This window comes from Rhododendron vialii, chromosome 2a (genome assembly GCF_030253575.1).
Source record: "Rhododendron vialii isolate Sample 1 chromosome 2a, ASM3025357v1".
Lineage (NCBI taxonomy): Eukaryota > Viridiplantae > Streptophyta > Magnoliopsida > Ericales > Ericaceae > Rhododendron > Rhododendron vialii.
The window spans coordinates 47,458,680-47,475,688 of record NC_080558.1 but is presented as its reverse complement, the minus strand read 5'-3'; the positions used below and the strand labels follow the sequence as shown (position 1 = coordinate 47,475,688).

The 17,009-nt window shown below is 38.7% G+C and overlaps 1 protein-coding gene across 5 annotated transcripts in view; it reads right to left on the bottom strand.

Moving 5' to 3' along the window:
* Nucleotides 1–17,009, bottom strand: part of LOC131313432 (uncharacterized) — a 30,101-nt gene that overhangs the window by 11,592 nt on the left and 1,500 nt on the right. For all 5 annotated transcript variants that reach the window (XR_009196199.1, XR_009196201.1, XM_058341737.1 and 2 more), the window contains 18 exons: nt 15,842–16,115; nt 15,701–15,768; nt 15,531–15,600; nt 15,037–15,402; nt 14,210–14,289; nt 14,068–14,125; nt 13,693–13,846; nt 13,455–13,542; nt 10,226–10,328; nt 9,767–9,857; nt 7,926–8,023; nt 6,102–6,284; nt 3,955–4,206; nt 2,392–2,487; nt 2,182–2,276; nt 2,035–2,098; nt 1,840–1,930; nt 1,681–1,754 (listed from right to left, as the gene is read on the bottom strand). Coding sequence is in view for 3 of the 5 variants with exons in the window: in XM_058341737.1 (XP_058197720.1) it covers nt 1,681–1,754; nt 1,840–1,930; nt 2,035–2,098; nt 2,182–2,276; nt 2,392–2,487; nt 3,955–4,206; nt 6,102–6,284; nt 7,926–8,023; nt 9,767–9,857; nt 10,226–10,328; nt 13,455–13,542; nt 13,693–13,846; nt 14,068–14,125; nt 14,210–14,289; nt 15,037–15,402; nt 15,531–15,600; nt 15,701–15,768; nt 15,842–16,115 (2,305 nt within the window). In the remaining 2 variants the exon portion in view is untranslated. The remainder of the gene's footprint in view (nt 1–1,680; nt 1,755–1,839; nt 1,931–2,034; nt 2,099–2,181; nt 2,277–2,391; nt 2,488–3,954; nt 4,207–6,101; nt 6,285–7,925; nt 8,024–9,766; nt 9,858–10,225; nt 10,329–13,454; nt 13,543–13,692; nt 13,847–14,067; nt 14,126–14,209; nt 14,290–15,036; nt 15,403–15,530; nt 15,601–15,700; nt 15,769–15,841; nt 16,116–17,009) is intronic.

Sequence of the window (17,009 nt, the reverse complement as noted above, 5' to 3'; positions counted from 1 at the left end):
AACTACTCCAGTTCTAATTTCTAAAGAACTTCTAGTGGGCACAAAGAACCTGGAGCATAGCCCTCTCTGGCTTTGCGTTGAGGAATATGCCATGCAACCTTCAACATCTAAGCTATATGAAGACGGAAGTTGCCTGTGATGTCGATGACAGCCTGTTTCAGGTCACCTGGCAAACCTTGTGGAATGCAAGAAACGATGCTTTGCAAAATGGGAAGAAGGTGCACAAGAGGAGATTAATGTGTTTGCAGCTGACTCACTACTACCTACAAGCAATTCCAAAATGCTTAAACTCATGTTAAAGTTAATACTTAGGATCTTCCATCTTACCGGGCACCACAGAATGTAGATAAGTTACATGGTCAATTTTGGCAAGGCTAGATTAACTAAGTTAAAAAGGAAACTGGGTTTACAGTTGTCAGGAACAGCCATGGAAAAAAATCAGCAAATTTGTCACCATGCTTAGTAGGCAGGTAGCAGATCAGCTTGTTATCCCTAGAGTAACTTTTATCCGTTGAGCGACGGCCCTTCCACTCGGCACCATCGGATCACTAAGGCCGACTTTCGTCCTTGATCGACGGGTGGGTCTTGCAGTCAAGCTCCCTTCTGCCTTTACACTCGTGGCCCGATCTCCGTCCGAACCAAGGAAACCTTTGTGCTCTTTGTCAGCTCAATGATTGAAAGCTAAGAAGCACGGGCACGCTCGGACAGTTCGATACTCTTTTTTCCCTTGTGTTGATAAATATGAAATAAAAATCTTAATACAGTATGTCTAACACTCTTATCCCAACATGTCAGACACTTCTTAGGTGTCTATGACTAAAATTGGCATGTAATTGAAACTTCTTAAAAACTTGCCAAGGTATAATTATCTAATACAAGTTGGACACATTGAAAGTTCGCTCAGTATGAAAAGGGTACATTAATAAAAAATAATAATAATAAAGGTGTTTGCAGTTTATAGCCGTGTCCACGCCCTTCTTTTTTCCGATTTGTTTAGTCTCATGTCCATCAAGAAACTTTATTAACTCCTTGTATCTTATATATGAAACAATGGGGGGCCTAAACTTACAGTAATAGATACGTAGCTATATATTTGAATATACAGACAACATATCCCCGACGTGTCCGTGTGCCACTCTTTAGAGAAATAGCGTATCTGGGTGTTCGTTTTGTGTCATATCTGTGTCTGTATCCATGCTTCTTTGGCTAAATGCCAACAATTTCTATACTTTGGACTTGCATGAAGTGGGGTAGCAAATGTTACTTCATGCCAATAGTTTCTCTTTTACTGAGCTCTCAATATAAGAGAGATGCAGAATAAAAATCTACGAGAGAGAGAGAGAGTTAAGCATCAATTTCTCAGTTTACAGGTAAATAAAAATTTTGTTCCTTGATAATCTAAATGACAGCTGCGGGCTGCCTCAGCCCCCCTGTGCAGTAGCCAATATTGATAATTTAACAGTCAAAATGACAAACAGAAATATTGAGTTTCACCTAGCTGAACCAATATTACAGACAAAACTGTAGTCAGAAACTCATTACAACAACACCGATAGTGCTCACTAAGGGGAACGCAAGAGAGCGAAACATATGTACAACCGATTCTACTCAACCAACAATTCTGAAAGCAATGACAGGAGGAGAAAATATGGACAAGAAAGGGCATTGTAGTATGTTTACCTTGTCACCATCCGCTGTCAGTCGCAAAGCACACTCAATTGAACGTGCAATTAATTGGGAGGTCACCTTGGAATCTAACCAGTCAAAGGGAAAGAAATAAAATAACTGAAACCCCTGCTAGTACAGGCCTACAATATAACTATTGTAAAGCAAGCTCACCCACGTAACTCCTTTTGGAGGTAACAGCATCTATACAATGACGGAGAGAATCACACATATTTGCCAAGGCCCAGGAAGCTGTAATGCGCACCTATTAACAGGAATAATTGAGCTCCTCGAGATAAAAATATGAAAGATAAAGCAATAGAAAGTTCCAAACTTACAGACACAGAAATAAGAAACGAGAAACAATACCAAGACCAATGAGTAGCGAGAGTTAATCTCAGCAGCATCGATAAATTTGCCCAGGATCTCTACCCTATATAGACAAACCAGTGTGAGTTTCTTTCTACTAGACCAGTGCCAATAAGAATTTCAACAGCTTGCACTATGCAGATCCACCTCTGAAAAATTTGTGGAAAACAAGTGATCACACCAATTGCACGACAAGCAGCTGATCTGACAGAAGGAACCTCGTCTTTCAGAGCAGCATTGATCTACAAAGATATGCACAAATTATGGGAAAGCAAGTATCACGTTAACATTATTTACACAACTAATACAGAAAAACTCGGGTTCCATCATAGACTCAAATGCATTTTCAAGACTTACAGAGGAATTAAGAACGAAGTCCTGCTTCTCCTTCGGTAGAGCAGAGAAAACAGAAGAAGTTAATCCCGCAAAACAAGTAACGGATGCAGCCCTCACCTTCCAATGGCAAGATAAATGAATAAAACTCATAAGGGAGGCTTACATATAATAGTTTGCTACTAGAAGCACTAAACAATTGCATGCAACACCACTGATGCCAGAACTTACTCAAGTGCCCATAAAGTCATGTGGCAGCTAGTGCAACTAACAAAAGAGCCAAAATGGTCGGTTCATGTGGTTGTTTCCTCCAAAACGTTAGTCATTGCCCATGCCTAAAATTTTGTAAGGTTTTTGTTTTTAAGATGACTCCGGGACCAGATTATGTTCTTGAAGTCAATTGATTGCTCAGGGGAAACCAAGGACAATTACTGCCACTTTGCTTTGGAGTGGAATGGGTGGTCACTTAATATAATGTTGAGACCTCTAAACTCGTTGCCAATTGGTTTTGAGTTGGATGTAAAGTTTTCACATGGTATCAGAGCGGGGCCATTCCACCCCACATTTAAAAAAAATTCACAATCCACACCCCATGATAACAGACCACTAGACCAGCAAAAAAAAGCTACACAATGATAGACCCAAAAAGAGGCTACATGTGACAAACCTCAGATGTGGCTGCACGTGAGGGGGATGTTAAGTAAACATAATCCCACATTCTTGGGAGTGGAATGGGTGATCACTTACTATAATGTTGGGACCTCTCCACTCATTGCCAATTGGTTTTGAGTTGGATGTAAAGTTTCCACATTGATGAGGTTGGGCCTCAAAATGTGGTTGAAGAGGTAGCCGACAATGGTCTATTGCAAGGAGACAAGAAAGTCATTGAAGCCCAATTCACTCACATTCCGTGGGCATCTTGTGGGGTGCATGCTTTGGTTCTTGCACAAACAATTATGCCCCGCAAAAAGAAGTGTAGAGAAATGACATTACAAATGTTGAATGTTCTGGAATCAGCTTACAAAATTAGAGAGGTGAGGAAGAACCAGTCTATGAGCCTGGAGGCCTAGTTGGATGCTTTAACATAATGTAATTGCAAATACGGCATATGTTACTCCAGTATTATCCTACTAAACACATACTCATATCATCCTGGCCTTATCAATTAGATGCAACCAACAATTGTGGACTTCTTCAAAAGGTATTACATCAATATTCTGAGTCTTTGACAGCATCAAGGTTCACCAAGAATGATGATTTTCATCATGCTTTTACTGTTGACAAGAAGATTCTAGAGATTTCCAGTAGAAAAGGCATGTTTTTAAACTAGAAAGAGGCAACATAACAGTAATAGGCATAGTCTTTTGCTCTAGATACTTCCTATTGCTCGAAAGAGGAAACAACCAATATGGGGACAATAATGCTCATACAGGAAGTGCTTTCAGCTGTTCATGAAAGTTGAATGGAAAAAGAAGAAAAGTGAGGTACGAGGAATAAGATAGCTATTCACAGCAGAACCTTAGGCTAGGAAAAAAAAACTACTTTCAAGAACAAAGATACTACTAATCGCAAGTTCGTTTAACCAACCATGGCAGAAGTATGCAACAGAACCAAAGGCACGTGCTTCTCAATTGCCTCGGACCACTGCTCAATCCCCGACATATTTGCTTCAGGTTCGTCCTTGGTAACTGCTAGGCTTTCAGACCCATATGATGGAGCTGATGAAATCTTCTTTATCCTAGAATGATCGGATGTAAATGGCGTATCAAGAAGTTTATCATCGGAAAGATCTTCAGTTCCTTTAAATCCAGATATTGCACGAAGACATTCATCCAATACCTGCATAATAAGTAACCATTACCTAATGTATCCCATTTATACACTGTCATAATATCACTGTACAAGAACCAACTGCATGACATTGGAAATAGAAATTCATTTCATAACACACATGCAATCATCCATCAGAGAACTTTCTTTTATTAATGAAACTCAGAATCCGTCATTCATCAATTTTTTTATGTTTCCTAAATTAAAAATATATAAATCTGCAAGAGGCAGCTCGACTATAAACATCACTTAAAGTGCATAGATTGGGTATTTTTGTCATTTCCATCTTATGCACAGCAACTTGCAAGCGTACCAATCAAAAATGAACAACAACAGGAAAACACCTCAGTTGAAAGGCCTTACGCAGTCGCAGCGATAGCTACTGGCCTGTCGTGAAAGTGTAATCCTACCACGGGGTCATACCCTAGAACTAGGGAACAGGTTTCTGCTCTGAATATCATGCTGACACGATTATGTTTTAATCACAAGCAAGCATGCAACGGAAGGATTTGAGGTTGACTAATAAAAACATCTTAAGAAATCTTTTGACACCTTGTTCGTAGAGCTGTTAAGATCAGGAACAGGGAAGTGAATGACAGGACCATGGAAAAATAAAAGCAACATAAGTTATTGAAGGGAAACAGGTGTATTACTTCGTGAGCTTCCTGTTGTCACGTTACTAGCTGTCCCGAAAAGCTTAAGCTGGTACAAAATGGACCAAAATATGTATAGCAACATATCAAATCCCCTCCCATGCTTGCAACCTTGTCTTGCACAATGGAGATGAAACATCCATAGATAATGCAAAACAGGACATAAAGGGAGATAGAGCAAAACAGGACACACAAAGGGGAGACATAGAAAATGCAAATGGAGAAAGTTAAACCCCAAAAGCTCTCAAACCATGTTAAGTTCCAAATGTCCCAAAAGCTTAAACTATCAGGACATATCTGTCACCACTCAAACGTCCAAAAACTGGAATTAGCATACTTAAAAGCCCCGTGAGCTACTCTTAATTAATCTAATACAGCAAAATATCACCAAAACTTGGTCTACAGCGACTAAAGCATCCAATGTTCATTACATCCATTCTAAAAGATACTCTAATAACAATATAGAGTTAGATAAAACTAAATCAGCATTAAAAGGGGTAACAGAAGAGGAACCAGGAGAACAAGAGTATTTCAACAATTGTAAGCTCAGGCAACATTTACTGAGATCATTTAAACAAGGTGTGCAATGTAGCATGACAATACTGTTGGTCGAACTTGGTTGACAAGTAAAAGAAGATGAAGCCAAGAAGAAGCATGACGATGAACGATATAGCTGAAGCATCAAACTCCATTCCAATTGAAAATGAGTAAAGAGGCTCAAAAGGTTCAATACTAGTTTGGGAGGGGTTATTTTACCTACGTGGGACAATCTCTCATAAACCGGCGCAGAGGACCCACACTAAACCATGGAGAGATGAACAGAATCAATAGAGTAGAGATCATAAGTGCATTTATCTCATAATGTTCATATACTCATGCAGGAGGTATTATCTTACCAATGTACGTAGGACATGCTCTAACATATATGATATATCCAGTAAACAGAGCTCCATTGGGGTATGGTAAATACCTTGACCGAATTCTACACTCTAATACAAAATAACTAGCCTATTATGCCTGATCCATGACGTCTTCGTATGCAGCATAATCTAGCAGAAATTAATTTTCAAGGACTTCAGTCTTCACTAGAATGAAAACAAGAAAAGTTGAATGCAACCTACTGAAAAGGTGCCTTTCTAAATCCAATTTGCACTATCCATTCAATATTAAAAAACTAAAGCCAAATGAGAATGGCAAAATCTAAAGCAAAATTCATGAAATAATAAAAGCATACAACATAGGACATCCAACCTTGATTGCAGCTGTAATTACTTTCTCCCCGGTTGACCCTGTGACATTCCCGATGCTGCCCTTCCAAGGCCTAGTTGGATCTTCAAGAGAAGTAAATCTCAAAAATCCAAACGTAGTCGAGGAAATTTGCACCCAACACAAAATGATTATATCTGGATAGTTGTGTGATACAGCTCTCAGGGCCTGAAAACAGGTGTGGATAAGGATTATCACTCAATTTGCAACATTGAACTTCACTTATGTCAATAAAGTATCTGAGGAGGGTGCAGTAAGGAAACATTAGCAGATCTAAGCTCAAAAGCCCTCTAGCTAAGCAATTTTTTTGGATAAAATCAAATAACATCATCTAGTAGAGTACTAGAGTTAGCACATAAATCCCAATGAATTCATTGAAGAGCTTCCATATCATTCATCCATATCAACCAAATCAAAGGTTGCTTTTGCTACAGTTTCACTTATTCACTGAACATATTTTGCGTCATACCTTCCAAAGAGATTTAGTGCTTCAACCCTAATCACTTGGATCAATAGAAGTAATAGTGGTAATGCTAGACCTTAGTTGCACGTTTAGTGAGAGCGGGCGAGGGAGCGGGAAGATCATAGAAGCTCCTCGTATGGGAGTGCCGGGGAGCATTAAGGAATAATATATTCAAGTAAACAGGTAATACAAGAAAATATGAGTATAGTTCATCATTCACGTTAATCACAAATACTGTTCTAGCAAATATAAGTAAATATTACGTCTATACTAAGTAGGTGAGCAAATTTGGGGTAATCTTTTTCTAGTATCTTATCCTTACTTCAAATTTCTCTTGCCTTTTCTTTATGATTTATATGCCTAAGAGGTTCTACCTTAGTTGGGAGCGGGTTCCTTTCTTAATGGGAGCATCGGAGCGAGGTTCTAAGGAGAGTCGGGCAGCGCGGGAGAAAGGTTCCAAGGTGGATTTACCACCCCAAAGGAGGTTCATGGAACTAAGTACTAGACTACATTTACTGGTGTGCAGGAGCTTCTTTTTTTTAAGATTATGGATGCTTGTTTGTTAATTGTACGTTTTGAAAAAAGTGCTTGGATGATGTGTGAAAAAGAAATTTTGCACAAGGCCAAGAGTCCTTTGGCCCAATTGTATTAGGAGTGGACTTAGGTGCTAGGAGAAAGGAGGTCAGGAGCTTAACTAATGTGCTAAACTATATATTCTGACACTACTGACTTCCGCCGATCCAAAAAAAAAATATCTTGCACAAGAGTAGTATAACTTGACAAATAGTTGTTAATTTCTTTTTTGACCTTGCATAGTATATATGAATAACCATTTTTATTCAGGTCAAACTTTCCATGGAAGTATTATTTTTGTCTTGACCCTTAACTTCAACTGATCAAATCTTTTGTTTGAAAATCTTAAAAGTCATTTACTTATATTAGTTATTGTACTTTAAATATATAGAATGTCATAATTCTTGACATGAAAGGGCATAATTCTTTACCCATGATGTTGTAGCTCTATCCTCAAAGTCATCGAAAAACAACCATGTATTCTCAGATCTAAAAGGGCAAGATTGGAATACTGCAACAATACATGAAGTTTTGCCCAGAACAATGCCAACCTGAAACTAGTTCCAAAAGTGCCCCCAATATTTGACCAGACAGTTTACAACCACCAAAGTGTCACGAAGGTTGCTTCTGAACCAAACCAAGTTCGTCTACACTTATTTGAAATGCAGCGATATAGACCCAAAACAAGGCGCAAACATGCGTCAATAAAAAGTACAATGACGACAATCAAACATTGAACTGAACATACATGTATGGCTTGGTTTCTTTATTACCTGGAGAGCCTCAAGGCTTATTGTTGGGCTGTTTACTGCTTCAGAAAATCGGAAAATGGTAGACAGAACACCGGAAAATTCTTGAGCCTCAACAGAACCTGGAAAGGTTTCACACAAACTGCTAAGATGATATTAAACAAGGAAATATAAGCGCATAGCGTTCTAGTTTGCCTGATGTCATTAATTATGATCTCCTAAACCGGTATATGAGTCTTGGTGGCCTATACGCTCATTGCAATTGGTTTTCGGTTTGATGATTTAACATGGTACAAATCTAGGTTTAAGAAGTTTTGGAAGAATATCTAAATTGATTCCGCGCTTGGGTGAACCATTGTTTGGTTAAGTTCTCGATTCATTGTTTTCCTCTCCACATCCAAGTTGACAATCGTGCATACGGGGAGTAGAGTTTGTCCCATATCGGTAATTATCATCTCCAAGATTAAAGACTCAACTTAGGTCGCCAAGCAATGTCATGCACACTTGTGCAAGCAACGATCTGCTAAACACTATATTTTTTTATTTTTTGATCTGCCAAGTGAGCACACTACAGCATGAGGGGGAAGGTGTAAGCGAAGTCTCACATCTTGTCCGCTGGCACCAATATCAATGGCTAGCTTTTGGGGTTTAGTTCTATTTGAGACCGTGTAACATGCGAAGAGAGATCCCTCATCGCTTGGATTCAAAATGAACGTGTTGTATGAAAACGTGAACCCTCACCTCAATACCCAGGTTTTGGACTTGAATCTACCCACGACCATGTAATATGTCATCAGAGCCGGAGTACTAGGGATGGGTAGCATGCATGTTCCAGGGCTACAACTAAAAGATGCTATAGAGTGAGCACCCCACGCAAGGGATAGTGTGAAGCGAAGTTTCATATGGCTTGAATACAAATATATTGCCCAGTATATGAGTGTGGGTGGCCCTCACCTTAACAACTAGCTTTTAAGATTGAGTTCAACCCGAGATCATGTAACAATTAAAGATTAAAATAATGTATGGCATTAAGGATTGGAATTAATAATTTTGGTAGGAATTTTCTCATTGAATATGCTGGAGGGATGGAGACTAAAACTAGCCAAAATATTGGTTCTTTCAGCAAATTGACGTCCTAGAAATAGAACTCAATATCATTTGCAACAAATATTGGACTAAATATTTTTGGTCAAAATTATAAGCGATCCCACAGGAACAATATTCAATGGCTATCATTTCAATTGGAAACAACTTGACAGAAATCAATTTGCAGTTGAATGGTAAGATTTCAAACTAGAAGCACTCACTCGCAGTCACCACTTAATGAAATATGTTGAGACTAAAAAGATCTATCACTTTACAAGTACGTAGTACGGGATAAAGTCTTGCATTTAAGGAAAGGTAGTTATGAAAACTGTTACATAGTCTTGGGTAGAACTCAACCGCAAAAACTAGCTATCGAAGTGAGAGTGCCCTCACGCTTTTTACACTTTCATATTTTCCTTTGGTACCTAGGCGATGTGGGACTTTGCTTCACACCCTTCCTCACGGGCAGCGTGCTCACTCGGCAATACATGCTGCATGTAGGCCAAAGACACTCACCCTACCCATCTGTGGTACCTAGTTCTCATACCATGTTACACGGTCTTGGGTAGAACTCAACCCCAAGAGCTAGCTATTGAAGTGAGGGTGCCCTCACACTTATACACTTTACATTTTACTTTGGTACCCATGCGATGTGGACCTTCGCTTCACAAAAAAAAAAAAAGGAGCAACATAACACAACCTAATCTTAGAGACAAGCGCTCGATGTTTTTCTTAATTGACTTATGAGCTCACAAAGTATCAAAACACAAAAACCAAACCTCTACATAATTCTGCCAGAAACAAATCTTTGACTTTAGGTGAGGAAGGTGAGACAGATAGAGCTGCAGTCAAGCAATTAATCGCGACAGCCTGTAAAAATTGGTAGAATGATGGTATCAATGTAAAGATTAGCGCTTTCCAAGTTAACTATACTATTCCCCTACTTCATCCAAAGGGACAAAGCACACAAGGAACAAGTACCCGTTTTATGTAGAAATTTAAAGAATGAAGATTTATTCCACAAATTTTTATAATTGTAAGGTCATGTTAGAATTTTAAACTGGGCAGATCAAACAGATAAAGCCCACCAAGTCAAAGACTGCCTACTTGTCCAAACTGATTGAACCTTGACCTCCCCAAAACTAAGGGAAGGATCGGCCGGGTGGCTAACCTGGTAGCTCATTCATTGGCATCTCTAATTGAACGGAATCACCAATGCAATAGAAAACAATACTGACCGGCAGACTAGCCTGATCACTTCTTTGCGGAAAGCCCTCCTCAACTCTTGCTCGAATAGATGAGATAAGAGTTGGCAACAAGTTCTCAGGCATTCTTGAATATCTGCAAAATGGACACAAGTAATAAACAGTTGATAAGAGCTAATAACTCAACATCCAATTAGATCGTCAATGTTGGTATTAGTGCATGGAGTTCAAGAGGTTTTAATGAGCGGGATCACGTTGCGCAACAGCTTATTTTGTGTTAGATTGCATTTATAGCACAACCATTTCAGGTCCTTTACAGGATGTCGTGAAGAACTAAAATAATGAAAACATTAGCAACTATTTGTTAAAGCATCCATCACAAAACCAATTGGCAATAAGTAGAGAGGCTGCCCAGGCTCATCTACTAGTTTTGGACGAGATAATTAACCAATGTGGGACAAACTCCAACATTACCCCGCACATGGGCTTCCGACTCACACGTGGAGAGGTAAACAAACAATCCATAACACATGGATCATAACAGACAACGATGCACTTCTGGTATAAACAAGGGGAACTTATTCTCCGAAGCATGTTAAAGCATCCATCTCAAAACCAATTGGCAATGAGTGGAGAGGCCGCTCAGGATCATATACTAGTTTTGGAGGAGATAATTAATCAATGTGGGACAAACTCCAACACCATTAAAACAAGTTGGGCTCAAAAACACCAAATTTCAATGTCATATTGCTTTCACTTGTTTGTGTATTACGAATATTGAATAAGCAATCGAAAAAGTTGATCCATGAACCAAATAAGAATAGGAATAAAATTGTCTGAATGATGTTGTAATAAACAAAGAACCGCAAAAAGTTCTGAATGACTGGAAGAATAAATGATCCGGTTGGAGTGGCTTTCAGAAATTAGACTCAGACGAAGTTACAATGGCGGAGATACATGGAATTCACTGGCATCCTATTCTATGAAATTTTGGAGAACTTTCTGGAAATTGAACCCCTAAAATCGTTTAAAACAACAAAAACCGTGTGGTCAACAAGCAAACAAAGAGCATATTTGAGAGCCAGCCACTCTTATCCACTTAGCATGTGATGACCAGGTAAACGCAGGACAGGATACTGTGTCTCTTTGATATATGGTGGTGAAACTGTCGATTATTTAGTAATCATTCGTCAACAAAATTAACTGTGGAAAGAAGATTTTCCGCGCTGAATTTCAACAAAATAGACTCGGAACCAAACAGGCAATCTGTAGATGAATCATGTTTCAAGAACACATGTGAAAAAGAAGTGTTTAATAGCATAAGAAATGATTATATTATGCAGCGTATAAGAAAATAAAACTAATCGCGGATGATAGTTTGTCAAAGACCTCAAGTTTTGTTGTTGCGAAGGAAGATGGATAAAATAGTCGTCTCGATACTATTGCAAGAAATAACTAAAATATGTCAATGAAGGAATCTTTGAAGCTAATGAAGGCTCAGCAACCTTGGAAGAGTATGGCCAGCGCCAGCCAGACAAAATACGAAGGATTCAAAGAGTGGAAAAGCTAATGAAAATGAAATAACATAGTCTATTGTCCATCTTTATGAACTTTGCTTACCTTCCCATAGCAATGAGAACAACAATCAAAGATTTTCTATGATTTACTAATAACAGGTTTTCAATGAAACTATTGACATATGAGGCAGTGCATGGTTTTAAAATGTAAAATTTTGAAAAAATGGGTCTCAACTAAAATCTTCCCAAATTCAATTTAAAGATTAAATTCACAAGTCGAAATTGATATTTCTGACCAAATCAACTAAATTATCACCATTGAGAGGACTTCTACTGTATCAATAAAAATATTGAAAGACTAATTTCTTGAATATAAAGATCAAATATTCCGAAACTTGGTGAATATTCTAAATTTTTATTGGAATTTCATGCTGAAATAATGTCACAAGATTCGTTCTGAATCGACATGTAAGTGAAATTTTCTCACATAGGCGAATTCTAAATCTTGGGTTGATTATGATACATCAAGATGCCCATCAGGTGTGAAAACAAGTACAGACCTTAATGAATACCTAACTCTAGAGCCAATTGCGGAAAATTCCGAATGCTAGCTTCTTGTGATTATTTGGACGATGTGACACATTTTGACCTCTTCTGAATTTGTAGAATTCAACCACCTTTTTACTAACTGTTCAAAAAAAAAAACCTGTATTATGACTATCAAAGCAGCACTTTGGCCCAAATGTAAATCAAGCTTTCTCTTTAGTTTCCACTAATATTCTGACACGTGTGGATTTTATTTTGTTTGAATTCTGACCAAAAACCACATTTATGAGCCCGTATCACTGTGCCACATCTTTTAGTGTTTGTAAAGGAAACAAGGGCAATTATGCACCTCCAGCATTAGCAGAAACACCAGGATGGCCCACTTGATTTGCTTTTATTCTCATGTCTTCAATATCTTCTTTAAGTTTCCCTTGAATCTGTGATGAGCTCTGCTCCCCGCTAACTTCCATTTTGAGACCGCGACTCATCGCAGAACACTTACTCACAGATTTAGCGAGTGTGCTGAAATGCAACTTAATTAACCTTGGTATTATGAATGAAGTGCAGCAGCATATTTGGTCAGAACTTCAAATTAACTCATCTCAGGAAAACCTTATCGCTACAATAATCTTGTTCTGCCATTCCACCTATTTTATGGCTATAACACTATAAATGCAACAATTTACTTGTTTTTGAAATATGTCAGCTGGTTAGATAGCCAAGACCAAAAATAGTTGTACTTTGGAGTGTCATGACTTTCTACAGTTTTTACTGGTGACTGAGCTTCATCTCAGGCACCAGGAAGTGAGGTAGTTGACGCTCAACAGGGTAATATCCAAAACCCAACATCTTTAAACAAGTGGTTCCTCAGCTCTTTCTCATGTCTTCAAGCTTTTCTATAGCAACAGCACTTTTATCTCTTGGTTTATCACAAATATGGAGAGTGGAGACCATGTTTACTATTCCAAAAAAGAAAAAGAAAATAGAGACCTTAGTACCACATTTACCAATTGAACAGTTAAGCTTGATTGTTTATTATCTTCCCAAACTTGGAAAGCTCTGGGGACAATGGGCGAGAGGTAGACCAGGTCCCTACTGTAACTAGAATGTAACAAGAAGTGTTAACAAAGCCAAAATTGTTTACCACGCATGGAAAAAACAAGTGTAACCAATATGGGAACAATGATGAGGATACTTACGGTGTGGATGATATCAAAAGCATGAGAATTTTGAACGAGGACGCCAGCAACACACTATGAGTTTCATGCTGGATCAAGTACAGAACACCTACAGCAAAATTAAACCATAAAACCAACTACAGTGACTACAAGTGGACATAAATGCAAAAGTTCAAGGGAACATCAAAGAAGGTATAAAAAGGGAGGCTCAGCTTTCAAAAAGAATACAAATGCAATGACAACCAAAGATTCCACATACCGGTATGAAGTTGCATTAGTATCTGACCAAGTGAACTTGAAAGTGCCGTGAAAGATCCGCATTTAGTAGATTCCTTGTATTCTGCAACTTGAAGAAAAACAGATGCTGGGCCATCCAGCATTGCCACAAGAGTAGAGGCAGATGCCATTCGTGCCTAGATACCAGATTGTTATATGTCAGTAAAGCATCACTACAGCAGAATTAACTAAAACCACAAAACAAACTCATCAGCGATGAAGAAACTAAAGATACAGTAATGCATCGTGTCAAATGGAACAAATAAATTGGACACAATTTTGTGTGCCAGACAAAACAGAGAATAACTTTTCAATACAGAAATTTCTAATCGTAGATATTTGATAGGACAAGAAATACCTTTAAATATGGATCAAATAACAAGCATGTCATTAAAGTAGCTTCGTACTTCCTGTTCCTGCAAATAAGCATTTTGAATGGTAAAGAATGGAGCAGCAAAAGGGGAACCAAAAAAGCAAGATGAATAGAACATAAGCTTCACCTTGGCTGTAGCACATCACTGGAGGGCAAAAGCATTGTCCACTGGGCAGTGAATATTTTGGGGTCACCTCGACAAAGATCCTTCCAATTGGAGTCAAGAGTGAAATGCATCAATTTCAAAATGCTTGGTAGGTAATAATTCACAATACTACTATTCGCCGCCCACATCCAAAAGTAAGCAAAACTTCTGAGCATTTACCATCACTTAGCCTTCACAAGGCCGCTTATGATGCAACTATCATCTAAGAACTAAGATAATGTCACAAAGCTACAAATGTATAAAAAGTGGCATACAGTTTATCACCTGAGTTTTCTGATGATGGTCGGGACCACCTCTCTGATTTTTAAATAACCCTAAAGCCGATGATATTAAGAGTGAGCAAAAGTCACTTTTGCAGAGACCTCAACGTTGTGCTATCAAGAGGTGCACAAAGATGTCTTAAAACATCTGAAATTTCATTTTCAGAAAAAATGTCTCAAATTTGAAAGTTTTAAAAAATGTTAAACATCATAAGCCATGATGAAAACAATGCACACCACCTAACATTTTTGTTGGTAAAAGCATCAATATACGCAAAGAAATTAAATCTAGTAATTGATGATGGTTAAAAAATATATACTTCAACAAAACTATATAGTAAATGTGATCACTTAAAATTGGTATCCTCAACATAACAAAAATTTACAGAAGAAAATCCTATCCAATGTAAATATCACTTTATGTAAGAAACAACAAAAACGGCCTCAAAGTAGGCCAACTGAAGGTGGTCAAAACTAAAGAACTAAGATCTGAAATAAATATTTAAGAAATTAATGATGTTGAGCTACCTGAATACAGACAAGAGCAGCCACTCTGGCCTTGGAGCAGCGAATATTGTCTGCATCTTTTGCCGATCCGTCGCTGTCACTGTAATCCGAATCAGATGAGGTGTGATCCAAATTTGAATAATCAGGATCTGATAAACTCAGAGATTCCTGAGATTTCAGATGCTGCAAATTCGTCAAGTCATGTTTGCGCCTATGCGGTGGCCTATATGGAGCGGGCCCTGATTTACCAGATTCTTCTGAATTCATCTTAAGGCTTGGAGAACTTATTTCCTTCTTGTTACCAGCCAATAATGGATTAAGAAATTGAGATCTGCTGGCAATGCCATAGGTGAAGAACAGCCGTAATGCCGCCACAAAACCCGCCACCTTCAAAAATCAATGTGTCGCATAAGCAACAAAAACATAGTAGTTGCAGTAACTGTTACTTATCAGTTGATAGTGGATCCCAACCCACACAACAGTACGTGTCTAAGAGAATGTGATTCACTACTTACATAGTCTGAAAGGGGTCCCTTAGGATCCATAATAACCAAGTGCAGGCAATGGAGAAGTGAAGTATAAAACCTGCAGAGCAGAAGCCACACCAGATCATATCAGAAGTTTCCCGACTGAAACGTTTGCGTAAGGTTGAGTTGATGAGGATAGGGGAGCGAAAGGAGGATACCTGGCCATAATATTGTCTTCCACAAGAAAATGCTTAGATGCCAAGACATCCGTCACTTCTTTAAGAACCTAAGTTTAACAAACAAACAGAAGTCAGCAAAATTCAGTAGATATGGTAGGCTAAGCAAAGGAGTCAGCTCACCTGAACTGTAGATTTCCAAATGTCTACTGAAAGAGAAGACCCGACTCTTGAAAATACATCGCCAATCATAGTCAAGGTGGCAGTTTGTACTTCCCATAAACTGTTGTACCCAGGTATTCTCTTTCCAAATTCAGCAACATATCTTTGGCCAACACTTGAGGAAGATGAGCAAAATAACTCACCATGAGAATATGCCACTATGCTGATAAGGAAATTTAATAGTTCCGCATATTCTGATAGCAAACATTTTCCCTTGCAGACACTTATAAGACATCTGGAACAAAGAGGTCAGAGGATGAATTTGTATCTGCAGCAACGAAAGCTATGTCTGACTAATTAAATGAACGTGTGTGCTCAAGCACAAGAAAATGTTAATGTGTTAGCAAAAAGTAACAGGGAAAACTCAGTAAATCTGAACCTCAAAAAGATTCACAAGATCCAAATCCAATCTAAGTGTCAGCACAATTCATGTGGACTTCAATTCTTGTGGTTGGGTTGCATATTTGTTTGAAGCTATCTTGAAGGAACAAAGCATGGGAACAATGACTTGGGCTGTCTATAAAGGGACAGAGAGGCAGCAGCATCCAAGGAAGTGATTTTAAGCCAACGGTAGAGAGCCAGGAGCTTATTAGCACATCAGAATGTGCTGATGCACCTTTACATACTGACATGGACAGCAGAGCTCAGAGACTCACAAGCGCCCGAACCAAAATTTAAAAAATAAATAAACAAACACACACACACAGAGCCAATCTACAGCACTGATGTTATTTTAACTGTGTGTTGGCTTGGTGATACCGAACAGACTCGTCGAGTGTAGGCTGCTCGATGGCATGTAATGCTGTAATGCCAGTCTTCTTTTCCGTCCCTCTTGGCCCAGCCAAGATGAATACTGCAGCCTCAATCTTCCATAGAAAGAGTTTCACCTCAACTAGCTCTAGATTCTAGCCATCAGTCCTATCCCCATGTCCCTGTACCAACACCCCAACAGAGAGGACTCGGATGCTTACAGAAACCAAAAACCAAGCTGGGCCCTGCACCCCACTTCAAAAGGCTCACAAAAAAGTGAACTCTACCGTAGGACCCCCTCTTCATTAATGCGGCCCAGCCATCCCAAAATGATCCATCCATATTAGGTTAAGTACCTTGTACATGGGGTTGCCTCCAC